Source organism: Budorcas taxicolor, chromosome 23 (assembly GCF_023091745.1).
Source record: "Budorcas taxicolor isolate Tak-1 chromosome 23, Takin1.1, whole genome shotgun sequence".
In the NCBI taxonomy this organism is placed as follows: Eukaryota; Metazoa; Chordata; class Mammalia; order Artiodactyla; family Bovidae; genus Budorcas; species Budorcas taxicolor.
The window spans coordinates 17,672,138-17,699,591 of record NC_068932.1 but is presented as its reverse complement, the minus strand read 5'-3'; the positions used below and the strand labels follow the sequence as shown (position 1 = coordinate 17,699,591).

General features: G+C 44.7%; 1 protein-coding gene across 1 annotated transcript in view; it reads left to right on the top strand.

Moving 5' to 3' along the window:
* Positions 1-27,454, top strand: part of PIK3AP1 (phosphoinositide-3-kinase adaptor protein 1) — a 110,187-nt gene that overhangs the window by 27,661 nt on the left and 55,072 nt on the right. The window contains exons 3-4 of the mRNA XM_052661224.1: positions 21,283-21,422; positions 26,712-26,856. Coding sequence (XP_052517184.1) covers positions 21,283-21,422; positions 26,712-26,856 — 285 coding nt within the window. The remainder of the gene's footprint in view (positions 1-21,282; positions 21,423-26,711; positions 26,857-27,454) is intronic.

The following is a 27,454-nucleotide window of genomic DNA, read 5'->3' as shown; positions in this document are numbered from 1 at the left end:
CAAGAACACTGGAGTGGGTTGCCATTTCCTCCTCCAATACATGAAAGTGAAGGCGCTCAGTCGTGTCCAACTTTTTGCGACCCCATGGACTGCAGCCTCCCAGGCTCCTCCACTCATGGGGTTTTCCAGGCAAGAGGACTGGAGTGGGGCGCCATCTCCATATTCCATGCTTGGGGGAATACTTTTCTCTTTTTCTTCTGGTGCAAGTGAATCTGCAGCTGCCACAGCCCTCTTGCTACCAACCTGAGAATGAAGCTCAAGCCGAAGATGATAGACTAGAGAAAGGGAAGGAGCTGGGGCCTTGAGGATGTTGCTGTTGTTGAGTTGCTCAGTCGTGTCTGACTCTTTACAACCCTTGGACTGCAGCTCGCCAGGCTTCCCTGTCCATCACCATCTCCTGGAGCTTGCTCAGACTCATGTCCATTGAGTCGGTGATGCCATCCAACCATCTCATTCTTTGTCGTCCCCTTCTCCTCCTGCCTTCAATCTTTCCCAGCATCAGGGTCTTTTCCAATGAGTCCGTTCTTTGCATCAGGTGGCCAAAATATTAGAGCTTCAGCTTTAGCATCCATCCTTCCAATGATTATTCAGGACTAATTTCCTTTAGGATTGACTGGGTTGATCTCCTTGCAGTCCAAGGGACTCTCAAGAGTCTTCTCTAATACCACAGTTCAAAAGCATCACTTCTTCAGCGCTCAGCCTTCTTTATGGTCCAACTTTCACACCCGTACATGACTACACCTCTTCTTAAAATCTTTAGCTTCTATTAGGTCCATACTGTTTCTCTCCTTTATTGTGCCCATCTTTTGAAATTTTGAGGATGTTACTGAATCCCTATGTCTGTCACCCCCAAACTCCCCAACTGTTGGACTTGCTATTCTGAGAGATAAATGTCCTTATTGTTTAAGGCATCTTGAGTTGGAACTCCCTTTACTTGCAGCAGAACCATCTTAATAGATTCTACAGAGTTGGGCTGAAGATAAGGATGAGTTTTCACACAAAATTCCAATACCCTTTCAAGAAGGGAACTTTTGTTACTGTTAACTATTCAAATAGAGATTGACTATGATTTTCTTAAAAAAGCCTTTATTGAGTGGAATTTTGCTCTAAATGATTCTCAAGTGTCGTTCAAACTCTGATGATCTAAGATTCAAAAATAATTCTTACTAAGGTGTGAGTGGCCACGAAGCTGAACTTTTCCCCAGGGCATTTGCATTATCTCCAGGGTAGCTCAGGTGAAACTTTTATTAGTCGAATGTGGAGGTGGGGGAGGTTTTGTGCATGAGAGCCTTCCAGGTGCTCCTTGGCTGCGTCATGTGAGTGAGTCACGGTCCTTTTTGCCTATAGGAGTCTGTGTCTGGGCTCTCCACTTTTGGAAGGTTGCTGAACCCTAACCAAAAGGGAAATAAACCATATTGTGACTGCTGGGTTTGCAAAACACAGCATGCAAAGGGCTGCAATATGGAGAGGAAAAGTGAGCAAGACAAGGTTCTGTGAACTGTGGGCTCTTAGTGGGAGGGGCCCAGAGGCTGGGGGAGGGGAAGAAGTAGACAAAACATTGCCAGGTTTACAGGGATGCAGTTTTCCTCCCATTTTATAGTAACTCATGGTCTGTTTCGATAAACATCCCCCTTCCATAGTTCATACTATAAAATTATAGTTTAAAAATTTTGAACATGATAGAATATTGACTGTGCTTTACAAGCTACACAGCTTCTCCACCCTAATCCATCACATTTGCAAACACTCCTCTCTCCCCTCTGAGAAGATGTGAATCACTGAAATAGATTTTTCTTAATACTGGTCCCAATGTTGATTAGGTTTCTAGTGGTTTCTGTAATTAAACATAAAATAGTAGTGAAAACTATATTTGCCCTCACGCTCATGACTCTGACAGAAAGTGTGATCGCACGCTGTGTATCTTGTATGACACATAACCAGACTGGGCTTGTTGGGGAGAAGTTTTACAGAAGAGAGAATGTAGTTGGTGAGGCTGGTGCAGTGTCACTCACAGAGGTCAGGGCTCGACAGAGAACCTGAAATACCACTGTGTTGTCCACTCTACCTTAGCACAGAGCAGGCACTCTGTGAGCAGGGATGTGCCTCCCTGGGGGCCCGGTGGTTAATGAATCGCTAATCTGAAGGTGGGAGTGTGAGAATGTCCAGGTTTTACTTCAGGGGATCATTTATAAGAATTTGGATTTGCAGGGAAACCAAATCTGATTGATTTTCCAGTTAGTGAGAGGGATCAATGCAAACAAGAGGCCAAGGTGGTATGAAGAGGCTAATTACTAAGCTTGTGGATATTTGCATGTGTAGTGGGGCCAGAAGACTGTCCAACCAGTGTTGCCTCCCTGGTGGTGGCAGTTCTCTGTCTTGGGCACTGGGCATGTCTGGTGTCAGGTGGCCAGTGCTTTCCTAGCTCTGATTGAATAACCAGAGGAGAAAAAGAAGCCAAGTTCAGGGATGGGGTTGGTGCTTTTGTTGGTTGTATGTACAAGTGGCCAGCATGGTTACTGCTCTGAGGCTTTACCTCCACTTCTGAGAAACCTCATATTTTCTCAGATGGGAAAGCCTGCTCAGCCTGGTTGGGGGCACTCGACCAATTTCTTAACTTCCTGCCCTCAACTCTGACCTCAGGCTGACACATAGCAGCTCAAGCATTGGATTCCAGCTCCAACACGGAAGCTTAAAATTCCCTGAAAAAGTCCCTGTAAAATGGAGAATATCATTCTGGAAGAAACAGTTTGATCAGCTCTGTTAAGAGGTTAATTATTAAACAAAATCAATAATCTTTAGTTTGATTTTGACTCTTTTCAGTTTGAAAAAACAACTGAAGGTCATTCCTTCAAAGATTAAAAAAAGAAAAACAAGCGAAACCCAGAAAGCCCAGCATGTTTTTGGTGACCCTCTGGGAAGTGGAGGTTAGAGAAAAAGCCTGTGAGGTGGCAGTGGAAGGGATCAGAGTGTGGTTTCCAGTTTGGGGGCTCCTTTTTGTGGGTTCTTATTTGTTACTGCCACATGTCACAGAGTCTGCCAGGCCGGGGAGAGGCCCAAGCCCGCTGAACTGAGGCCATGAACACTGTGACTGCTTCGGGTCAGAGCCAGTGCAGCAAGGGGACACTGTGGACTCCAGTCAGATGGAGTGGCCAAAAGCCAGCAGCGGCCAGCAGTGACCACTGCCAGAGAGTCAGCCAAGGTTTTAAAGAAAGAATTAAGGTCACAAAGGCAAGCAAGGAGTCCCACACAGGTGCTCAGAACATACAGCATAGCAGGACCATGCCTCTCAGAGCCTGGTCTTGGGGGGAAGGTGTGTGAATGATGGTTTCCTTCAAAGGTGGACAGCTGGCAGGGGATGGGCCAAGGACGCTGCAGGCGAAGTGCAGCCAGTGGAAGAAAGCGGAGGGATTTGTGGCTATAGGTGGATTCCGGCACAAGACCTACCCTTCCCTTTCAGAAAATAGCCAGACTAGAAAAGTCCCTATGACCTTTCATTTGTAGACAAACTGGTTTGCTTGTTTGAATTGTGATCACGCCAAACCATAGTTTTGAGGCTTACGTAGACTCATGAAACTCAAATTCAAGCATGCTGTTCTCATATTCTAATTGCTAATAGAAGTACTTCATGATTAGTAACAATAATGGTCAAGGATAGGACAGCTGCCTTTTTATTGAGCACTTAATATGTGTAGGCACAGTGCTCAATAATAACAATCCTAAGAGGTTGAAATTGTAATTTTCATTTTACAAATAAGGAAAATGAGGCATGGAGGGGTTGAGTTACTCGTTTAAGGTAGCGGGCCAGTGAGAGCAAGGATTCACCTTAGATTGGTAAGATCACCAAATCCCCGTGCTGTTAAGGACTACCACGTCATGGCCATGAGAATCCACCTGGCAGACCTCCAGCTCTAGGAGTGCGGCTGACCAGGGGCCTCAGGCCTGTGCTCTGAATCCATCATGGCGTTTGAGCAAGGCCCTGCTTCCCACTGGCTGTTCCCAGCCAATGACCACATGATGGGGATGCCGCAGCAGACTGGCTCCCAGACAGCACAGGATTCCTCCAATAGCCAGCCTCAGCTTGTGGAACGTTCTAGAATGCTTTCACCCATCCTTCCTTCCTACTGTTCTTCAATCAGGCTCAGGCCATCTGGTGTTTCTCCCAGCCTCCCTCCTCATTTTCTGCTGCAGGCACTTTCTCTAGTAAAATCCTTGCATATTTAATCCCATTTAAGTGTTTGTTTCTCAGAAGACCGGTACTGAGACAGTGTACCACACCAAACGCTGAGGACAGCTTGGTTCAGCCTGCCAACGTAAACTGGGGATTAGACAGTTTCCTGTTTGTCTTTAAATTCCACACTAAAAGGCTTGAGGCCTTGCAGTGGTCCTCCCTGTTTGTATTTTCCCCGCTCTGGCGACTAAGGTGGTTGGTCTCATGTCTTTCATGAATTCATCCATTCACACAAGAAGCATTTATTGATCTCTCACTGTGATTTCTAGACCCTGGGCATCCAGAGATAAATGTCAAGGAATTTGCCCTCAAAGAAATCACAGTCTAGTGGAAGAACAATTTGGTTGACAAACAAACGGCTCTGATTGCTGATCACTCTTCAGTACTTACCTTCCTCAGGTACTCCTTTAAGTGTTGCATATGAATCAGCTCGCTGCACACTATTGAGTGAGGCTGGTGATATTATCGGTGCCATTTGCACATGGGGGAACCTGAGGCACAGGGAATTAAGTGACAGAGTTAGAGTTTGAATGCATAGAGTCCTCTCACTCACTGCTGTGCCACGCTACCCCTCGCCATGCCACCTCTTAGAGAGTGTGACTGTGCCCGGGGAAGGCAGGCTTCTATTGTGACAGAACCCTAAGCCCATGGCAGCTCAGTTTCCCCTTTAAAAATCCATGTCAGCTGCCACAGTGATCTGTTGAGCAGTCTGGTGGGGGCACATGCCTGCTCATGGTGGATAATCAAGCCTTGCTGTTCCTGCCTGCCTGGAGGTAGGAGGATCTCTGCCGGTGTCTGTCTCCATGGTTACCCAGAGCATCCCTGGGTTGCCTGACAGTCACTTCCTGGGTCACATATGACTGGCTAGCCCTGCACTACTGGATGCTCACTTCCACACAGAGAATCATTTCATAGGAACCGCCACTTGTTAAATGACTAATAACAAAAATAACAAATACTTAACTTTGTCTAGTACTTTTCAGTTTTCAAAGGGCTTCATTTATCACTTCATCCCAGTAAGCCTGTACAGCAGACCAGGCAGGTGTGAATATTCCCAATTTAAAGGAAATGATATTTAAGCTTTGAAAAGTTATGGTACCCTGTGACTTGGGAGAGGGGACTTGAATCTGGGCCTCCCTCTTTGACTCTTATCTCTTCCAGAGCTCCTTAGTAATTGCATTTATGTTGCTAGAAGATATTACACCATATCTTTAGAACTTTGCCCCTCATAGCCCAGATTTTAATTATTGGGAGCAGTCAGCAGCTCCTGTATTAAAGAAATTTTTATTTTGGCCCACAGTTATTTAAGCTGATTTGGATACCATCTTGTTCTGTATTTTTTAAGCCAATCACCAAAGAGAGAATGCTCCCATCCCAGCTTGACCATACTTGAAACCCAGATACAACGTCTCAGGGTGAAGAGTGACAGAAAGTTACCCATTCCAGAAATGGAAAGTGAAACTGACCAGTCCAGTTTCATAGTTTCAGCTGGTCAGAATGCTAAAGATCTGCAAGAGTGGGGGAAGGTAAATGCCCACTTGGCCTTTCCTGGAAGTGTGATGACTGAGTGGCAGATAGATGAAAGAGGAATTTTCTTTACAATTTCTTAAGCTTGGTTCTGCTATCAAGAGCTGCCTTCAGCCTCAGTTCTTGGCTGGGGGAAAATGAATTGCATTGTCATAGTCTGCCCCAAACAAAGCCCATTTGTCTGTCCTCATACCAGCAAATCCAGATATCAGTGTCTGCTTAGATTAGAACTGATTCCTGAACCAGGAAACCAAGAAGAAGCTGTTTAAAAGCTGGTTATTAATGGCCTCATTACAAACCTGTGTCATGCCATTTGAACGAAATTTACATAGAGAAAGGAAGCACATTTATAAGTGTTGAAAAGAGATGAAGAAAGAGGAAGCTTTAGTGGGGGGCTGTGGTAGCCCCTGCTTTGTTAGCAACACTGGGGTCTCCTGAACAATGAAACAGGGGCCTGCTGGCCTCCAGCCCTGAGAGCCCTGGTGGAGAACTTTCTCCCCAGTGGTGGCCTTTGAAATGTAGTTACGGACAGTGCATCTTAAGGCTCTTGATAAACTTGGCCAGTGAGCAGCCCCACTCACTGAAGCAGCCCCAAAGATCATGGGTTCAGGATAGAATGGGTTTCTATGGAACCTGGTTCCGACAATGGGGCAGCAGATTTTTTTCCCCCAACCCTTTCCAGATTTATCCCAGAGACTGGTTGAGGGCACTTCAACCTGTGGCCAAGAAGCAGCTCATACAAGGAAATGATTTCCCCACTGGCACTGTGTTTCCCAAGAGCAGCTGTTCTTTGATCTCGGAACTGGAGAGGAGATGGGAGCCTTGAGTTCTTAATGGGGTTCTGCCATTAATCCAGAAGCTAATGACCGAGGGCATTGACCAGTTCATGTCCTTGTGCCCCCAGTTATCCATCTGCAAAAGGGAGGTGGTCATATCTGTCATATGTGCCTGGGGATACTGAAAGAAACAAATGAAAACACATTAAAAAGTTCTGAGGCACTGGGTGGTGCAAGAGCTCCAAATATCCCTCGGCTTCTCAGTTGAGCATGGAGCGACTTGGCTCTGGTACTCACAGAAGTTTTTCCTGAAGGTTGAACTCGGGAGAGGGCTGGAGGGCCCCAACCCCAGCTGGGTGGGTGGGAAGGCTGCAGGCAGGTTTTTATCATCAGTGGACAAGGGTGAGCCCACACTTTCATCGGTTGTCATGGCAGCCTCAGCTGTGGGGCTATTTTTGTTCAAGCTGAAGAGCAAGTGGGGTGAGTTGGGGAGGGGACGGGAAGAACCATCATCCTTTGCTTTAAAGCTCAACTAAACTGACACTTTGAATAGCTCATTTAGAGCAGCTAGGTGGGGCTGCATAAAGGTCTTAGCCCTGTCCTCTCATCCTGAACTTCGAGGACCTTGAGGAGGGCCCGGGGAATTGCCTGGTGAATGAAAGAAAAACGGTTGCTTGTCTGTGTGAGCTGGAAAAGACTGGGGTTGATGTGTAGTAGATTGCTGATCCAGAACCCTCTGCCAAGTGCTGGGAAGCCGTCGATGTGTGGTGAAACCCGGCAGCCTAGGGACTCTGCAGCTAGCACGAACCACTGGATGGCGGAGCAGGTCGGATGTGACAGGTGAGCCAGCCTGTGCGGGGAAGATCAGCAGCATCGACAGCCTCCGGAAGTCAGCGTGGACTTACAGGAGGAGCAGATCCATCCTTCCTTCTCCTTTCTACTTCTTTCTCCTTATCTCCAGGGAGGTAGAGAGGCCGCCATGAGTTCGTTTAAAGTCTGGGTCAGGGCTCTGTCCGTAGGGCTCTCTCTGCCTTACCTTTTTGGCATCATGAGGATGATGATGATGAAGGTGACGAGGACAACGACGGATGTCACTGTGATGAATTCACACTAGCACCACTAAATAATCATCACCTCCTCCCCACACCCCGACCAGAGCCAGTAAGACCTGTGGTGGGTGGGAGCCTGGCATTCCACTAAGTCCTCTTAACATCGTTCTGATTCATGAACTGTATATGACTTAAGGGGGTAGCTGGTGACTTGCTGGCTGGGTATACTTAATATGTTTGGGGCTTTTTAAGTGAAAACGGTTAGTTGGATGGGAAATTCGATACCTATTAACCGAGGTGGGTGAAAAGTGGGGAAGAAAGACCCATGGGTGATGACTAAAATGAAAAAGCGGTCTTGATGTTTGTCAGGAAGCTGCGAAGAGGTGGGGTTGTTGAAACTCAAGATCTGAGTCCCTCTCACCTCCCCCCGAGAACCCACATGCTTCTGCAGTGGAACAGAAGCTCCTTCATTGGGATTCACACATTTGGAATCTGGGAACAAGGCCAGGATTGAGGTCCCCCTTTGTACTAAGGACATAGCACTAGCAAGGACACTGGTTTTTTAAGCTTATAGCTAGTGTAAACAAGATAAACAGTAGGAGATGTGTTTTCTCTACTTAAGAACCATTTTTCTAAGCATTTTGTGAACTGTGCTTGTGGTATGCTTTCAGACACTGGGTTAATTATAGCATCTTCTTTGCTCATGAAAGCAGGCAGAGCAGGATGTTGGCTTGGTAACACTTTGTTAGCCACTGGCTCATGTTAGTTCACAGATTTAAAGGCACTGCTTGCTCAAGGTGTGATGGGTGGTCAGCTGCTCGACTTCTCCATTCTGAATAAGATTTAGAAAAGAGCTGACATACTCTTCTTGTGTGTCTGGAATTTTTTCAAAAACAAGCAAAGAAAATTCTTAAAACTTTGGGTTTGGGAATTCCCTAACAGTGCAATGGTTAGAGCTCTGCACTTCCGCTGCAGTGGGCCTGGGTTCATTCCTGGTTGGGGAACTAAAATCCTAAAACAAACAAACAAAAAACACAAAAAAACCTATGGTGTTAATCTATATTTTACAGAATTTCCTTCTCTCATGAATACTGTGTGCTGACAGGTCTTCACTGTGCAGGCCAAACTGCTAGCACGGCATTTGGGATTCCTTTCCTGTCCTCCTCTCTCCCATCACCCTCCCTCCCCATGTCATGCAGAAGGTGCCTCTCCCCCTTGCTTCCTGTGGTCCACACACATCATTTGCTCTCATGCCTTTGTGTCCTTACGCTTGCCTTTGCCTCTGCCAGGATAGTCTTTCCAGCCCCATGTTCGCATTCCCTGTGCCTTTCAAGGCCCTACTTGTCACAAATTTGGGGAGACCCTTCTTTGATCCTCTAGTGGCCATAAACTGTGTTTCATGAATACCTGCTTGTCCATTTGAAGTGGTTCCTGTTCTCTTCTTTCTCTGGAAGGTGGAGAGAACCTGTTTCTCTCCTCTGTGGTCTCTCCACTTTCAGTGAAGCTGAAATGTTCTCACTGTGACATTTCCTGGGAGGCCTAGGCTAGGGTTTGCATATTTGTTATTCATTGAAAGGCACTGGATGTTTGTTGAAGGAATAAAGGAATGAATTACTAGTTATTTTATTAATTTAAATGGAAAATATGCTTTTTTCATCAAAAGGGTAATCCCAGCACCCACACCCAAATGCTATTTGCTTTGGTTAAAGTAAATTAACTTCTTCATTCTTCAGGAGGTTTTTCGCAACTTCTCTAAACTTTCTGTTATGTTTTTTCATGTGCCAGCACTTTTATAAACAGCTGGAAACACAGCTCACTTTATTTAGTTGTATTTATAGTAATAATACGTAATGCTTCCTGGTGTCCCATAGTCATCTCACTTCTTTCGTGTGGAGCCTTATCTTCCCAGTTCAGCTGCCGTCTCCTCAAGGCTGAGGCTCTCCAGGTGTACTCTTGGGAACCCCTGTGGCATCCTTGTCATGCATATTCAGTGGATACTTGCTTGGTGATTAGGAAGTTCAGGCTTCAGAACATTGTATATTGGACTTTGAGAAATAGTTGTTTTGTGATTTCATCATGGTGGTTTAGATAGGATGGATGCATGTCAGAACAGCTGAGAAATTTCATCCTGAGTGGAGAAGTCTCTGGAAGTTTGTCCAGACCTCAGATAACTCTCTAGACCTCTGCTCCATCTGTGTGGTGGTTAAATTTGGGCCCTGACCCGGGATTCAAATGCAAAGGGAACATGGCTCCTTTTCCTTCGTGGGCCACGCTGCCTAGGTTGTTTGACTATTCATTTTTGCTTTCTTCCAAGAACCTTTGTCTTGTCTAGTCAAGGCTATGGTTTTTCCAGTGGTCATGTACGGATGTGAGAGTTGGCTATAAGGAAAGCTGAGCGCCGAAGATGTGATGCTTTTGAACTGTGGTGTTGGAGAAGACTCTTAAGAGTCCCTTGGACTGCAAGGAGATCCAACCAGTCCATCCTAAAGGAGGTCAGTCCTGGGTGTTCATTGGTAGGACTGATTTTGAAGCGGAAACTCCAATACTTTGGCCACCTGATGCAAAGAACTGACTCATTTGAAAAGACCCTGATGCTGGGAAAGATTGAGGGCAGGAGAAGGGGACGACAGAGGATAAGATGGTTGGATGGCATCACTGACTCAGTGGACATGGGTTTCGGTGGACTCCGGGAGTTGGTGATGGACAGGGCGGCCTGGCGTGCTGCAGTTCATGGGGTCGCAAAGAATCGGACACGACTGAGCGACTGAACTGAACTGAACTGAAGAAACTTTGAATCTTCTTCACTCTTTCTTTCATCAGACACAGTGGAATCCTGAGCGCAAAGTGATGGTGTCCTACTTCAAATCAGCCTAGAGACACCCATGACCCTCTGATTGGCCCCGATGACTACTTCTATTTCATCCCATTTTCAGCTTGATTGGTAGAAAGCTCTTAATTCTCAGTTGAAATTTATCTCCTTAGTTTCCTTCTTTGTTCACTTTCTTTTTCCTTGTCATCTAAAACTTGGAGATAATAATTTGGCATGTTAATACTACAGGCCTTTTTCCTGCTTTCCCAGCGTTGCTTTACCTTGTTCTAAAAAAATCACTAATAAATTTAATTTGACAAAATGAAAGCAGTATAGCATAATTCAACTTTTCCCAAGCTTTGGTCATTTGAGAATCCTCAGCTTGGTTTTGGGTTTTTTTTTTAACACTTTTTTGAGATATAATTTATATGCCATATAATTTATCCATATGCTGCTGCTGCTGCTAAGTTGCTTTAGTTGTGTCCAACTCTGTGCGACCCCATAGACGGCAGCCCACCAGGCTCCACCATCCCTGGGATTCTCCAGGCAAGAACCCTGGAGTGGGTTGCCATTTCCTTCTCTAATGCATAAAAGTGAAAAGTGAAAGTGAAGTTGCTCAGTTGTGTCCGATTCTTCTCAACCCCATCGACTGCAGCCCACCAGGCTCCCCCATCCATGGGATTTTCCAGGCAAGAGTACTGGAGTGGGGTGCCATTGTCTTCTCCGAATTTATCCATATAGAGTATGCAATTCAGTGATTTGGGGGTATATTGCATTATCAATTTTTTTTAATTGTGACAATATATGTAACATAATATTTGCCATTTTAACCAATTTTAAATTGCAATTTGGCAGCATTAACTACATTCTCAATGTGCAACCATTACTAGTATCCATTTCCAGATTTTTCCATGGTACTTTCAACAATACTCTAAGTCAATTCCTGTTTTTTCATGTGAATAGATTTATTTTAAAAGGAAAGTTTGCTGCTGTAAATTAAAAACCAGTATCTCTGGATAGAAACAAGGTAACTATAAAAATAAAGGCAATAAAAACAGAACAGTGATATTAAATTCTACTAGATACTAATGTCTGCAGAAGCCTGAGGGCTTAGTGCCTTGTTCTCTCTGTGGTTCAGAGGGAGGTAAGCATGTTAAGGAGAAGTTAAAGGCACCCTCTTACCAAACTGAGCCTTTCTTCCTGATATAAGTGAGACTGAAAGGGTTGAAAGGGGACTGCTTTCTTACACGTGGCTCACTGTCAGCGCATGTTTGCTGTACACTTTGAAATCATCTCCTGTGTACTGGTGACATGGTCCCCAGTGTGGTAAACACGATCAGAGTGTATGAGAGCATGGATCTGGGGGTTAACTTTCCATACAGCATGCACTGTGTGACTCGGACAGTTTATTTCAATTTTGGTGCCCTAGTTTTTTCATCTGTGAAATGGGCAGAATTATTCTAATCTATTAGTTGTGATCAAATAGAATCATCTATGTCAAGGGTTTTGCCTGGTTCCTGGCCTATAGCAAATGCCCAACAATGGCATTTGTGGTCGTTTTGAAGAATGATACTTGTTTATGGTGGGGTTTCTCTGGTGGCTCAGTGGTAAATGAACCTGCCTGCCAATGCAGGAGACATAGGTTTGATCCCTGGGTCGGGAAGACCCCCTGGAGAAGGAAATGGCAACCTACTCCAATATTCTTGCCTCGGCAATCCCATGGACAGAGGAGTCTGGCAGCAACAGGCCATGGGGTCGCAAAGAGTCAGACACACTTATTGACCAAACAACAACCACCTGTCTATGGTACTTTCCCCAAAGCCTAGCTTTACCGTACAAGAGAAGTGAGCTTGTGTATTCTGGGAGGGGGGTAGGGAGAAAATGTTTCAAGATCAGCAAACATCATTCTCTGGCCATCCTTGTCCTTCCTGTCCCTCAGACTATTAAAAAATTGTCCCTATGGGGTGCTAGACAATGTACAAGAAAGAGGCATTCAGCCCTGTGGTCTGAAAACTTGTTTGGAAACTGAGACCGTGCAGCTTCGGGCAGAGGCCCCTGGAGCACACGGAACTCTGACTGGTCCAGCTGGAATTCAGTGTCTTTTGACTTACACTCTATCCTTGGGATGTGCCTGTTGGCCCTAGGGGTGGGTCATGACACACCTAACCAAGGCAGCATCATTCAGAACAAGGCAGGACCACCAGCTGTTGGTGGACAAAAGCCCATGTCATGTCTCTTGAGCTACAGTCAGAACCTCAGACCGGGAATAACGAGTAATGCTGCTTCCTGCCTCGTCCACATCCACAGAGAAGGCAGGGCGCAGTCACCTCGGGGCAAATTCCCACGCTGCCCCTTGCTTGCCTGTGGCACAGCCTGCGCTGGGTTACTTCAGTCCTTCAGGCACAGTGTTTCCACCTATAAAATAGGAATAGGTTGTTGATTTCTATCTCACAGGGTGGATGTAAGAATTAAATGAGATTGTGTAGTAAGGCAGTCACCACAATATTCAATGAATGATAACTTTCATTGTTATCATTGTTAGTAATATTGAGTCTGTCACCCAGCCCTCTTGTTAAAATATTGAATAAATGGTAACTTTTATTGTTATCAATATTAGTAATAGTCACCAGCCTTCTTACCTAGTATGAGCTTGTCCAGGTGGCTTGGTGTGACTCCAAGTACATAAAGTGAAAATGAAAGTGTTAGTCGCTCAGTCATGTCCAACTCTTCGCGATCCTTTGAACTGCAGCCTGCCAGGCTCCTCTGTCTATGGAATTCTCCAGGCAAGAATACTGGAGTGGGGAGCTATTCCCTTCTCTAGAGGATCTTCCCGACCCAGGGTTTGAAACCCAGTCTCCTGCATTGCAGGCAGATTCTTTACCATCTGAGACACCAGGAAAGCCCCAGATCCAAATACATACACATACTCAATTCATTTCAAATTAATAGTTTTTTTAGACTCAAATAATGTTAAATAACTATTTAGACTCCCTTATAAAGGACAAAAACAATTATGAACCTTTAGTGTGATAAGTTATTTTGATGTTGTTCAAATATGTATAAACATACTCAACTCCTAATGCTTATTATTCTTTCCCAACTCCAAAAGCAAAACAAATGAACCAGCTTTACACAGTATACGTGTGAAATAAATACAGGGCAAACTGATTACATTTGTTTTGTCATAGATCATGATCATTTTCTGAAACAGCATCATGAACGTGACACGGGGCTCTGGTGCTTGCTGATTCTGTCAAAGGGCCTTGTACAGCTCCCCTGTGTTATTGGGGGACTTATCTCCCACCGCATTACTCCATGTGAAGTGGTGTGTGGGGAAACCTTCTTGTGTTCACTTGGCACAAATGCCTCGTGTACATGTCATCCTGCCCCCTGTCTTCTTTCCTCATTAGCCCCTGACAGTCACCTTAGCATGACCTAGCTGCAAAATGATTACACACACACGCGCGCATGCACACATGGGCACCACAGTCCTGTGGCTGGGCCCAATTATTATTATTATTTTAATGTTTGTTTATTGCTTGTACCAGATCCTAGTTACAGCATGTGGGATCTTTGACCTTCATTGTGGCATGCAGGATCTTTAGCTGTGGCTTGAGGTACCTAGTTCCCTGACGAGGGAGCCCCCTGCATTAGGCATGCAGAATCTTAGCCACTGGACCACCAGGGAACCATTTATAATATGGTCACCTGGATAATCTGGAATGTCTGCATCACAGTTTAAAGGCACTGTCATCTAAATGAAAAGTCCAAGTGCTAATTCTCGTGAGGACTGTATCTGAGGACTTTTGGCAGGTACCAGTTTTGAGAAGCATTGATTCACACCCTACCTAGATCTCCAAAATGTTTGAAGCAACCTCCAAAATTAAACACAATATAAAAAAGAAAAATGGCAAGAGCAAGACCTGGATGAAAGTGTTAACAGTGGTTAAGAACCAGAATGGAAACTGAGCTACCTGGCAGCAAGGGCGGAAAATGAAACACACCATGTTAGCTTGTGCTGATGAGAGAAAGCAGGCAAGTTCTTTGGAGAGACAGACTTTCTGCCACTGAATTCGAGTAGTGTTTTGCCACATGGGTCCTTTATGGATGAGCTAGATACACAAAGTCTTTTTCTATACTTTTTCCATGCTTTCTCCAGGCCTCATAAAAGCTGAGAGGAATATTGTTAAATTTTAAAGCAATAAGGACACTATTGTTGGTGTTAGTTCTGGAAGGTCTTGTGGTCTTCATAGAACTGTTCAACTTCAGCTTCTTTGGCATTAATGGTTGGGGCATAGACTTGGATTACTGTGTGTTGAATGATTTGCCTTGGAAATGAACCAAGATCAATTCTGTCATTTTTGAGACTGCATCAAAGAACTGCATTTCAGACTCTTTTGTTGACTATAAAGGGTAGTCCATTTTCTTCTAAGGGATTCTTGCCCACAGTAGTAGATACAAAGGTCATCTGAATTAAATTCGCCTAGTCTCACCCACTTTACTTCACTGATTCCCAAAATGTTGATGTTCATAAACTCCAGGAGACAGTGAAGGACAGGGAAGCCTGGCAGGCCGCAGTCCATGCGGTCGCAAAGAGTCAGATATGACTTAGCGATTGAACAAGGATATTACTGGTGTCTTCATAATATTTTAACTGGGGAGGATCCCTGGGGTTTTCAGTGTTTTGTTTTCACTCAAACATTTATTTGAGTCTCAGGACAGTAAGGATAGTGTTATCGTCAATGTAGGGAGGGAGTAAGAGGAATTTACATGTGTAAGTGGGAAACTTTGGTGCCATCTCACTCTTTCAGGTGGGTTTCGATGGTGCTTTTGTCTGGGTTGGTATTTCCTTCAAAGGAAACTGAATCTGCTGAAGTGGTTGGACCCTGACCCAGTCCACAGTGGGCTGGGAAGAGGCCAATGTGGCTGAAGAAATGAAAGTTGGCGCCACCAGAACTGCCCTGCAGAGTGAATGGCATCCTGCCTGACTTCTTGAAATGAATTAGCCTCCAGTAGTTTGTTCATTTCAGGTGACTAAATGAATAGACCTACTAGAAGGAGTTGTTTCTAGGGCCGACCTGAACACTGGAGAATGTCTGCCATGTGCTGTACTATTAGGACCAATCTCATCATAAATGACGCCAAGCTGATGAAGTGATTAGTCAAAAGACTTAGCTGCTGTTTTTCTCTTTGCCCATCTTCACCTCTCCCCATTATCAAAGTGCTTTCTCACTGTGGAGAATATGAAAATGTATGAAGGGCTGGAAGGTAGAAAAGACGGAGGGAAGGGTCATGCACAGTTTACCCACACATTTTCTTTTTTAAAAAAATTAATTTATTTTAAGTGGAGGCTGATTACAATATTGTGGTGGTTTTTGCCATACATTGGCACGAATCAGCCACGGTATCCACACCTTTTTTTTTCTTTTTCAATTTTTGGTTGCGCCGGGTCTTTGCTGCTGTGCGAGAGCTTTCTCTAGTCGCGGAGAGCAGAGGCTACTCTCTGGTCGCAGTGTGCGGGCTTATCCTTGTGGTGGCTTCTCCTGCTGCCGCGCATGGGCTCTGCAGCATGCAGGCTCCAGTCGTTGCAGCCAGACTCAGCGGCTGGGGCACACCGTCCCAGTTGGAGGGCTTCCCTGGTATCTCAGACGGTAAAAAACTTCTGCCTACAATGCAGGAAACCCGGGTTCCTTCCCTGGGTCGGGAAGATCCCCTGGGGAAGGAAATGGCAACCTCCACCAGAACTCTTGCCTGGAAAATCCCATGCACAGAGGATCAATCTTCCTGGACCAGGGACTGAATCTACGTCCCCTGCAATGGCAGGCAGATTCCCACTCACTGTACCACGGCGAAAGTCCTCTTCTGACCTTTTAAATTGCATTTTCCTTTATACAACTAGTATCTTATACTCTGAGATGTATGATTTTACATTCTGCTTTTTTTGCTTAACATGTCATAAACTTTTACTTAATATTTAAAGTGAAATATACTTTTAATATTCTTTTATCAGACAGGTTGTTCTTTGTTTCTTAGAGATGCAAAGAATGATTTAGCAGACATCTTGGTTCATTATCTTTGTCTACATTTTGAACATTTATTTTCCTACCTTAGGAGAGATTTCTAGAAGTAGAATTGTGTGGCCAAAGACATGAACATTGTGAAGACTTGCTCTCTCTCTGTGTATGGTCACATGGCTTTTCAGAAAGTGTGCCAGTTTATATTTCTTCAGCAACCAGTAAGAGTACCTGTCCTACCTGTCCTTTGAATATTTCCTAATTGGAAAAAGGTGAAATAACAGTATATTATTTTTATTTGCATTTCCGTGATGATTAGTGATAATGAATGATTTAATTTTTCTGAATGGGGAGGTAAGTTTTGTTTCTTCCTTTGTGAATTATCTACTTATTTGGCTTTGGGTATTTTTAAAGAGATTTCTATGATCTCTTCATATATTAAGGAGATTGTCCCCTTGGCCTATTTATTTCAAATTTTCAACCAGCTTGTGGTTTGCCATTGAATTTTTGGTAACAGCTTTATTGATATATAATTCACATAGCAAACAATTTACCCATTTATAGTATACAATTCTGTGATCTTCTTTGTATCTTCACAGACCAGTTCAGCTGTCACTATGATCAATTCTAAAATATTTTCATCACATCAAAAAGAAACTTCACACCCTTTAGCTGTTATCTCCCAACCTCCCCACCCCTTCCCAAGAATCCCTAGCCCTAGGCAATTACTAGTCTATTTTCTGTTTTTATGGATGTGATGATTCTGGACATATCGTATGTTTGAAATCATGTAATATGTGGTCTTTTGTGGCTGGCTTCTTTCACTCAGAATAATGTTTTCAACATTCATCTATGTTGTAACATGTATTAGTATTTTATTATTCCTTCTTGTGGTGAATAATTTGTCCACCCATTCATCAAAGAATGGGTAATTTGGGTTGTTTCCACCTTTGACTATTATGACTAATGCTGCTAAAGCATTACAATTTTATTTTTTATTAAATTTTTTTACCTAAGTTTTAAATTAATTGTCATCAATGCTATTCCTTGTTTCCATTGTATTTTACAGTTGTTTTTAAGATAGACAAATCTTTTCTCAAAACAACGATAAAATTTTTGCCCATGTTTTGATATACTTTTATCTCTTTAAAATTTGTTTTACTGTTCATTTCCATCTATAAAGGAGTATATAAGAATTAAGATTCGAAACAGTCTCTCTGTCCCTCTATGTCCATCCCATATAGCTAAACTTTTTCAGTACCACCTGCTGAGTCATCCTTTTCACCAACCATTTTCTTTATTCTGTACTGATTTTTAGTGCTTTCTTTATGACATATTTAGGTGGTTTTGTTTTTTATTTTTATTTTTGGTGGTTCAATAACTTTTGGACAATTAGCAGTTAATTTTCATCCACATTAACTGTAGATTTTTGAAAGCTGTGACAGGCACATAGGTAACCAAAGTATGGTTTGTCTGGTGAATGTTTTCTGACAAGTGCTCACAAATAGGGTATGGGGCATTCCTTATTCCATTGGCCCAAACAGGGTTGTTGAACCTTGTGTCAATGTGCACACCTAGGGTTCCCATCTCCTTCGTGGCAAATTTCTAGATTTCTTTGAGTGCCCGAGGGGCACACTTCTTGAAACCCACTCCAAGGATGGGCTTGTGAATGTTGATAGTGTATTCTTTTGTCACTCCGTTGATGGCAGGTTGGCCCTTTTTCTTCTCGCCGCCCTTCTTTGTGGGAGCCACCCTGCAGGGATGGGGTTGGAAAGAAAGTGCAAGGGATTGTCACTTATTAAGTTTTTGTGAGAATGAAACTTGGTTTGGGTGTTGTCTATTGTATTTAATTGCTCTGTTAAATTTTTTTAGACATTTAATATAAAATAAGACTATCCTTTATTGTTTTTGTAAACTGTAGTAGGAGACAGAAAACTTATATAAATGGAATTTTTCTAGATAGGAAATACTGTGGCAACTACAATTTAAAATTCAGTGCAGGGAGGGCTTGTGGCCTGTACTTTACATTTTATTTGAAAGTCAGAAAAATTTGTGATTATTGTTTTAGTCAAATTTTCTACTTATTTTGAAACATTTTTGATAGTTTATATATTTTCTGTAAAAATTGTATTAAAATTAAAAAAAACTATTAGCAACAAGTTTTCACATCAGTATGTTTCTAAAATTTTCTCCATATTTGTTATCATCTCTTTCTTGTTTGGCTTATTTCTATTTCTCTATTCCTTTCTTGATTGTATTTATTAGAGCCTTAATTCTTTGGCTAGCCAACTAACTGGGTCAGTAATTTGGGAGAAATGAAGAGATTTTCTTTTTTGAAGCATTAGACCGTACTGTGAGTCTACCCTAAGGCAATTATACTGTACAATAAATTAGAATAGGTGGTTGGCAAAAGTTGGTACACACTCAGGGTAGTATCTAAACAATTCTAGATCCATAAGTAGATCCAGGGAGTTTCTTGCAGTTTTAAGTGACTAATGAATGTTGTAAGTCAATGAGGTTATTTTCTCATCCAGGAAGAACCATAGAAATGAAAACCTGACGTTTAGTCATCAAATGATACAAAACTACAGCTTGGTGTGGTGTTATATAGTTCTTAGCAGGAAGAATATTAATTGTCCCTGACTTTTTGGCTCTTTCTTTCATAAGTTCCGTGGTGGGTGGGAGTGTGTCTGAGTAGCATGTGTAGCTCTCTGTTCATGGGGATGGGCCCTGGCCATTTTAATAGTGACCAGTCAAGAAGGGCTTCCCTCAGAGTTCAGTTGGTAAAGAATCTGCCTGCAATGCAGGAGACCCCAGTTCAATTTCTGGGTCAGGAAGATCCACTGGAGCCGGGATAGGCCACCCACGCCAGGATTCTTGCGCTTCCCTTGTGGCTCAGCTGGTAAAGAATCTGCCTGCAATGCAGGAGACCTGGGTTCGATCCCTGGGTTGGGAAGATCTCATGGAGAAGGGAAAGGCTACCCACTCCAGTACTCTGGCCTCGAGAATTCCATGGATCATATAGTTCATGGGGTTGCAAAGAGTCAGATACAACTGAGCGACTTTCACTTTTCACTTTCAAGGAGGAAATGTTGTGGAGAAGGGCAGATCCGGCAGAGAAAATGTCAGCCTTCCATTAATTTGGCTCGGATGGCACGGAGGTGGAAAGACTACTGCACTTAGCCTTTGTGAAGGGGTCGAGGGGCATTGGTCATTAGCACTGAGTGAGAGGGGAGTCAGCAGGCCTGAAAGGAAAGGAGAGAGAGAGGAGATTATGGCTCTGGCACAGGGTGAGAAACAGTACCTGTCTCCTTAGGACTCAGCACTAACTTCTGCCTGGATTCCCATTGTGCTAACAAGGTCAGAGACCAGGCTGCACTCAGCCCCGCCTTCTGGACTAGTGCGTCTTGGGTGAAATCACAGAGAGGGACCAAGCAGCGGGAGGACCTGCCTCACTGTCCGTCACACTCTGGACCTGTATGTAGACATCTGTCAGAACCCATGTCAGGCTCCAGGACCAGACCCCTGCCCAAGGCTATGGAGCTTTTAAGTTGCATATCTGGGAGGTCTTGGGCCCTCCTCTGGCCTGGGCGGGTTCCGGAGACCCTTGCCTCACAGTTATAGCCCTAGGACAAGGTGGTGATGGGTTCCCCACACCTGCTCTGGCACCTCAGCCTTCATGGTGGTGGGGGCACAGCCCTCCCCTGGCATGACCTGGGATCTAGAGAGCAAGCCTGTGTTACAGATTTTTTTGGGGATATATCAGTGGCCTGATGTGCCATCCCAGCTTTCTCCCAGGATGGATGTCACTCCTTCCATGGGAGGCCAGCTTGCCGGAATCAGCCAAATTAACCCCTCTCCAGCCCTTCTGGAAGATGGGCTCTCTGAAGGCAGGATGGGTGTTTGGTTCACACTTGTGTTCTCACAGCTCCTAGCACAGTTGTCTGGCTCTGTCGGTGGTTTAGAAATGGAGAAGAACAAGCCTGAGGAAGGGACTAGATGGACCTTCCGGTTCCTCGCAGCCTTTCTTAACCATTTTGTTCCTCTTTGAGGATCTGATGAAGCCCTGGACTATCTCCAGGGAAGTTTAGGCAAATACACACACACATGCACACACACAGACACACAGAATCTTCCACACAGGCACCCTATCAGTTGTTGAGCCCTGGTTAAGAGTCCCTGCTTTAGAGCTCTGGTAGGTTGCATCTACCCCCATCTCAGCATCACCTCATTCCATGCCACGCTCCATCTGCATACCCCTGCTCACCTGCTCCAAACCCGAGCACGCTCCAGTCTTCCCATGGCAGAGGTGTTGGCTGAGATACTGATTTGGGACCCAGTGACACTCTAAGGTTTGTTGAAAGTGATTGCCTTTTACCACTGCCCTGGAGGGAGTAGGCTGGGTGGCCATGACCTTGAGGAACAATGACTTCCTGGAAAGCACAGGTTTTACCTGATGTTCAAAAGATGGCCTTTAAGTGGACAGCCTATTCTTGACACCCCTCCCCTTGAGGAGAAGGGGCCTCTTTCCTCACAGTCACCAGAGCCGGCCCTGCAAGAAGTCCAGAGGTAAAGCCTGCAGAGGTCTGTTGTTTGCGACCAGACCTGCTAGCCTCAGACAGCAGCCCGCCCCAGACGTCTTGGCCTTTCTCTCCACCATCATCTTCCTGCTGTCACCCGATCCTCGTGGCCTCCATGGGGGTTGAATTTTCCCCAGGAGGTCCTCTTTCGTGATTTCCTGAGTCACTCCCTTCAGCTTGTATTTGTTTGACATTCGGAGCCATTTCCTATTTGGTAACGTTTGGGGTTTTAATGAGGCTGGGACATGCCCGGCTCTGCTTCCTTTCCTTTCCATTCAGCTGTGTTCTCTGTGCCGTAGATTCTGGCTGCGACTCCGTCACTGACCCCGAGACTGAGGACGAGAAGGTCCTTCCCTACTCAAAGCAGCAGAGCCTGCCGCCACTGGAGACTCCGCCTGGGACCCTGATGGTGGTGCAGCCGGGGCGCATCCGCTGTGGGGTAAGCACCTCTGGGGCTGGTGGATGGATGGCCTCTGGGGCTGGTGGATGGATGGCGGAGCACGGGCTTCAGGGCTTCTTAGTGGATGTAGTAAAGGGGGCGGCGTTCCCCTGTCACACCTTTGTGTAATCCCAGCTTTCTTGTAGGGCTTCCATATACATTAGCCCCCCTGGGGCCCCCAGTGCCTGGGCCCTGGACATTCCTCACTCCTTTAAGTTAAGGGAGAAGAGCATAGGAATGTATGTATCATCAACCCAAGACATTAAGTTCATGAGACAAAAACTTAGAATGTGTTGAAGACCAGCAGATATGAACATTACAATACACTGTATGCCAACCTTGGAGTTAGAGGCCTGGGTCTGGTCCTTCCAGCCCAGTGCTGGGCATTTTGACAGCTTGCTTCTCTGTCACCTGGCTCCTTGTATGGCCCAAAAGTGCCTCAAAGCTTGATGGCTGAAACTTGCTGGGCAGTATCACTTGAAAAGGAAATGATAAGTGATAAGCTCAGCTTAATGCCTGAGCTGCTGCTGCTGCTAAGTCACTTCAGTCGTGTCTGACTCTGTGCGACCCCATAGACAGCAGCTCCCCAGGCTCCCCCGTCCCTGGGATTCTCCAGGCAAGAACACTGGAGTGGGTTGCCATTTCCTTCTCCAATGCATGAAAGTGAAAAGTGAAAGTGAAGTCGCTCAGTCGTGTCGGACTCTTTGCGACCCCATGGACTGCAGCCTACCAGGCTCCTCCGCCCATGGGATTTTCCAGGCAAGAGTACTGGAGTGGGGTGCCATTGCCTTCTCTGTAATGCCTGAGCATAACATGACTAACATTTTCAGGGGTAGGACCCACGTTAAGAGATGATTTGAATGTGATAACCAACTGATGAGCCACTGTTATTTGAATACTACCACAGTATTGATAGTTTTTCATTATCTTTCCTTTTCTGATAAAAAAAAATATGTGTAATATTGCTTCAGAGCAGTGAAACGCTTTCTTGTGGGTAGGAGCCTGTGCTAGGTTTGCCACTGTGGGCTCCTGGAGGCGAGAGGGCGGAAGGGCCATGGAAATGGGAAGTCTTACCTTCTCTACACTTGTGAGTGGCTTTCTGTGCAGTCTGAGACCACAAGGCGTTGGGCAAGGACGCCCTCCATGGGGGTTGCAAGCTGCTTCTTCGGACTGGATTGAACTCACAGATGTGTTTGGTTTGAGCTGCTCAGTGTTTTAAAAATTAGGCATGAAAATCAGTTTCCAGCTTCCTTTGGACCAGAATCTGGTAATAACCAGGTCTGAGATGAACAGCTGGGCCATTAGATGCATCCCTGGTTCTCATCAGTCCCTTTTCTTTGTACCCACTTCACTCCTTTTCCTGACCAGCCAGGCTTTGTGGTGGGCATGCAGTTTCTAGTCTTCCTATACTCTTTCCTGCCTTCCCCACGCCCCTCTCATCCTGACATCAGACGGGAGACTGTGAGGAGGGTTTGGAACTGAAGGATAATGCCCCACCCACACCTCCCTGATTTTCCGGGCTTTGGCTCCGTCTCTTGTGCTGGCTCCCACTGACCCAGGATTCTCTCTGCTGCCTGCTCCAGGTCTCTGGATCCTGGGGCAGCTGTGCTGGCGTTGGTTGGGTCATGACTGTCAAGGGGGAGACACATTCATTTTCAGTGGCTCCCCCCCACTCCTTGGGAGAAGGAGCAGGTTGGACAGGGCTGGACCCACAGTGGGAGACAGGTCCACCACAAACACACTCACATTCACCCTCAGCAGCCTCTGTGAGCCAGGGCCACAGGCCTGCACACCCCCCCCCCCCCCCACCCTCCGCCTCAACCCCTAACCTGCTCTGGAATCAAGAGTGGCCCTCGTCACAAAGGCCTCCGCTAAAGGCTTGAGAGCAGAATTTTACAATGAACATCTGGGGAATAGCTATGGCCAGAAGTTTCTCCTTTTCGCTTGTTTTTTGAACAGCCTGTCCTTTCTAGTTCAATATCTTAAGAACTTAACCAGCATAACCATCACAGTAAAATAGATAATTCCATTTGGCAGGTTTGACAAGAGATCTCAAAACAGTATAAAACTGCACTCAGGGTGCTCAATGCCTTGGGAAAATTAATCCTCCAATCAGTTATTTTTGTTCATCTGTTCATTTCAGTCGCTCAGTCATGTCCAACTCTTTGCAACACCATGAATCACAGCACGCCAGGCCTCCCTGACGATCACCAACTCCCAGAGTTTACCCAACCTCATGTCTATTGAGTCGGTGATGCCATCCAGCCATCTCATCCTCTGTCGTCCCCTTCTCCTGCCCCCAATCTCTCCCAGCATCAGAGTCTTTTTCAATGAGTCAACTCTTCACATGAGATGGCCACAGTACTGGAGTTTCAGCTTTAGCATCAGTCCCTCCAGTGAACACCCAGGACTGATATCCTTTAGTATGGACTGGTTGGACCTCCTTGCAGTCCAAGGGACTCTCAAGAGTCTTCCCAACACCACAGTTCAAAAGCACCAATTCTTTGGTGCTCAGCTTTCTTCACAGTCCAACTCTCACATCCATACATGACCACAGGAAAAACCATAGCCTTGAACAGATGGACCTTTGTTGGCAAAGTAATGTCTCTGCTTTTCAGTATGGATCTAGGTTGGTCATAACTTTCCTTCCAAGGAGTAAGTGTCTTTTAATTTCATGGCTGCAATCACCATCTGCAGTGATTTTGGAGCCAAAAAAAAAAAAAGTCTGACACTGTTTCCCCATCTATTTCCCATGAAGTGATGGGACCAGATGCCATGATCTTCGTTTTCTGAATGTTGAGCTTTAAGCCAACTTTTTCACTCTCCTCTTTCACTTTCCCAGCAATCTTGATTCTAGCTTGTGCTTCTTTGAGCTCAGCATTTCTCATGATGTACTCTGCATATAAGTTAAATAAACAGGGTCCCAATATACAGCCTTGACGTACTCCTTTTCCTGTTTGGAACCAGTCTGTTGTTCCATGTCCAGTTCTAACTGTTGCTTCCTGACCCGCATACAGGTTTCTCAAGAGGCAGGTCAGGTGGTCTGGTATTCCCATCTCTTGAAGAATTTTCCATAGTTTATTGTGATCCACACAATCAAAGGCTTTGGCATAGTCAATAAAGCAGAAATAGATGTTTTTCTGGAACTCTCTTGCTCTTTCTACGATCCAGCCGATGTTGGCAATTTGATCTCTGGTTCCTCTGCCTTTTCTAAAACCAGCTTGAACATCTGGAAGTTCATGGTTCACGTATTGCTGAAGCCTGGCTTGGAGAATTTTGAGCATCACTTTACTAGTGTGTGAGATAAGTGCAATTGTGTGGTAGTTTAGGCATTCTTTGGCATTACCTTTCTTTGGGATTGGAATGAAAACTGACCTTTTCTAATCCTGTGGCCACTGCTGAGTTTTCCAAATGTGCTGGCATATTGAGTGCAGCACTTCCACAGCATCATCTTTCAGGATTTGAAATAGCTCAACTGGGATTCTATCACCTCCACTAGCTTTGTTTGTAGTGATGCTTTCTAAGGCCCACTTGACTTCACATTCCAGGATGTCTGGCTCTAGGTGAGTGATCACACCATCGTGATTATCTTGGTCATGAAGATCTTTTTTGTACAGTTCTTCTGTGTATTCTTGCCACCTCCTCTTAGTATCTTCTGCTTCTGTTAGGTCCATACCATTTCTGTCCTTTATCGAGCCCATCTTTGCATGAAATGTTCCCTTGATATCTCTAATTTTCTCGAAGAGATCTCTAGTCTTTCCCATTCTGTTGTTTTCCTCTATTTCTTTGCATTGATCGCTAAGGAAGGCTTTTTATCTCTCCTTGTTATTCTTTGGAACTCCGCATTCAGATGCTTATATCTTTCCTTTTCTCCTTTGCTTTTTGCTTCTCTTCTTTCACAGCTATTTGTAAGGCCTCCTCAGACAGCCATTTTGCTTTTTTGCATTTCTTTTCCATGGGGATGGTCTTGATCCCTATCTCCTGTACAATGTCATGAACCTCCATCCATAGTTCATCAGGCACTTTGTCTATCAAATCTAGTCCCTTAAATCTATTTCTCACTTCCATTGTATAATCATAAGGGATTTGATTTAGGTCATACCTGAATGGTCTAGTGGTTTTCCCTACTTTCTTCAATTTAAGTCTGAATATGGCAATAAGGAGTTCATGATCTGAGCCACAGTCAGCTCCCGGTCTTGTTTTTGGTGACTGTATAGAGCTTCCCCATCTTTGTCCATCTGAGAAGAGCATAAATTCCAAAATTCAAGAAGTCTTCTGTGAATCAGTGCCTCTTGCTCTGTAAGGCTGAGTCACCCAAGGGTCTTGGTAAAATGCATACTCTCGTGTGGTGTCTGGTGGGTCCAGGCAGGGCTTGAGATTCTGCGTATCTAACAAGCTTCCATAGATACCAATGCTGCTGATCCCTTGGCCTCACTTTGGATACTGAGGTTGATCTAGAATCAGTTCAGTTCAGTTGCTCAGTCGTGTCTGAGTCTTTGCCATCCCATGGACTGGAGCACGCCAGGCTTCCCTGTACATCACCAATTCCCAGAGCTTGTTCAAATGCATGTCTATCACGTCGGGGATGCCATCAAACCATCTCATCCTTTGTCGTCCCCTTCTCCTCCCACCTTCAGTCTTTCCCAGCATCAGGGTCTTTTCCGGTAGTTGTGTATGGATGTGAGAGTTGGACTATAAAGAAAGCTGAGTGCCAAAAATTGACGCTTTTGAGCTGTGGTGTTGGAGAAGACTCTTGAGAGTCCCTTGGACTGCAGGGAGATCCAACCAGTCCATCCTAAAGGAAATCAGTCCTGAATATTCTTTGGAAGGACTGATGCTGAAGCTGAAACTCCAACACTTTGGCCACCTGATGCGAAGAACCAACTCATGGAAAAGGCCCTGATCTAGAATACTGCTTCTCAAACTATCTGTGGTGAAGAACTTTTTAAAAATGTCCTTTCAAGTTTCCAATTCTGCCATGGACCAATACTTTCATAATGTACAACAAAAAAGAAATGCTACGAAAAAGTAAATAAACAGACATATAAAATACCAGCCCCAGGTTTTAAAATTATTATCAGGTTTGACAGACATAAGATGATCAAATTGCTACTAAGGGTTATAAATGTTCAATCTTGGGCTTTGTAACTGGTCTTTTGGGACCTGTGGCAAGCAGTCACTGCCTGGCACTGGACTGCAGACCCCCACCCTGCCTGGAGCAATTTCACTTGGGAGAGCTGGGGCTCCAAAAACCAGGGAGAAGGAACAATGACTGGTCTCCCATTCCAGGCAGAAACCACTGTCTACGTCATCGTGAGATGTAAGTTGGATGAGAAGGTGACAACAGAAGCCGAATTTTCTCGTGAGGATTCTCCCTCGATAAGGGTGGAAGCCAAGCTGGAGAATGAGTACACTGTTTCTGTGAAAGCTCCCAGTAAGTAGCCCCATTGACCTCCAGAAAGTAGGCCTCATGTGAAGAGGCCCCTTTTTCCTTTACCTTATTGACAGCTGTCTTTATCAGTCATTGAGAAAAGTGACAAGCAAGATTTGGATTTGTTGTCATATTCTCTTGAAAGGAAAAAGAAGTTGTAAAAGCATACATGTGTGATGGGGAGGAAATGGATATAGTACAATGTTTACAAAGTTAATGTATTAAAATTTTTTTTAATTAGAGAAAAATAGGAAAAGTAGGGATAAAGTCATCTGACACCCTAGCACTAAGTCTTCTTTGCCTTTGTTCCTAATTTTTAAAAACATAGTTGTTCCAATAGAATCTATTATCTTATATTCTTGTTTTCTTTATGTAACCTTAATTTATCCTGTCTCCATCCTTTTACCACTATACTATTACATGGACTTTGAAACTCTCAATTTTATATATATATTTTTCTATTACAAAAGTAATGTGTGCTCAATATAGAAAACCTGGAGAATACAGTAACCATAAAAGGAAGTAGGTGGAAAATTACCCATATGCCCCCAAAGGAAATCACTGGTTTCTGTATTTTCCCACATCTGTGTACAAAACTTTG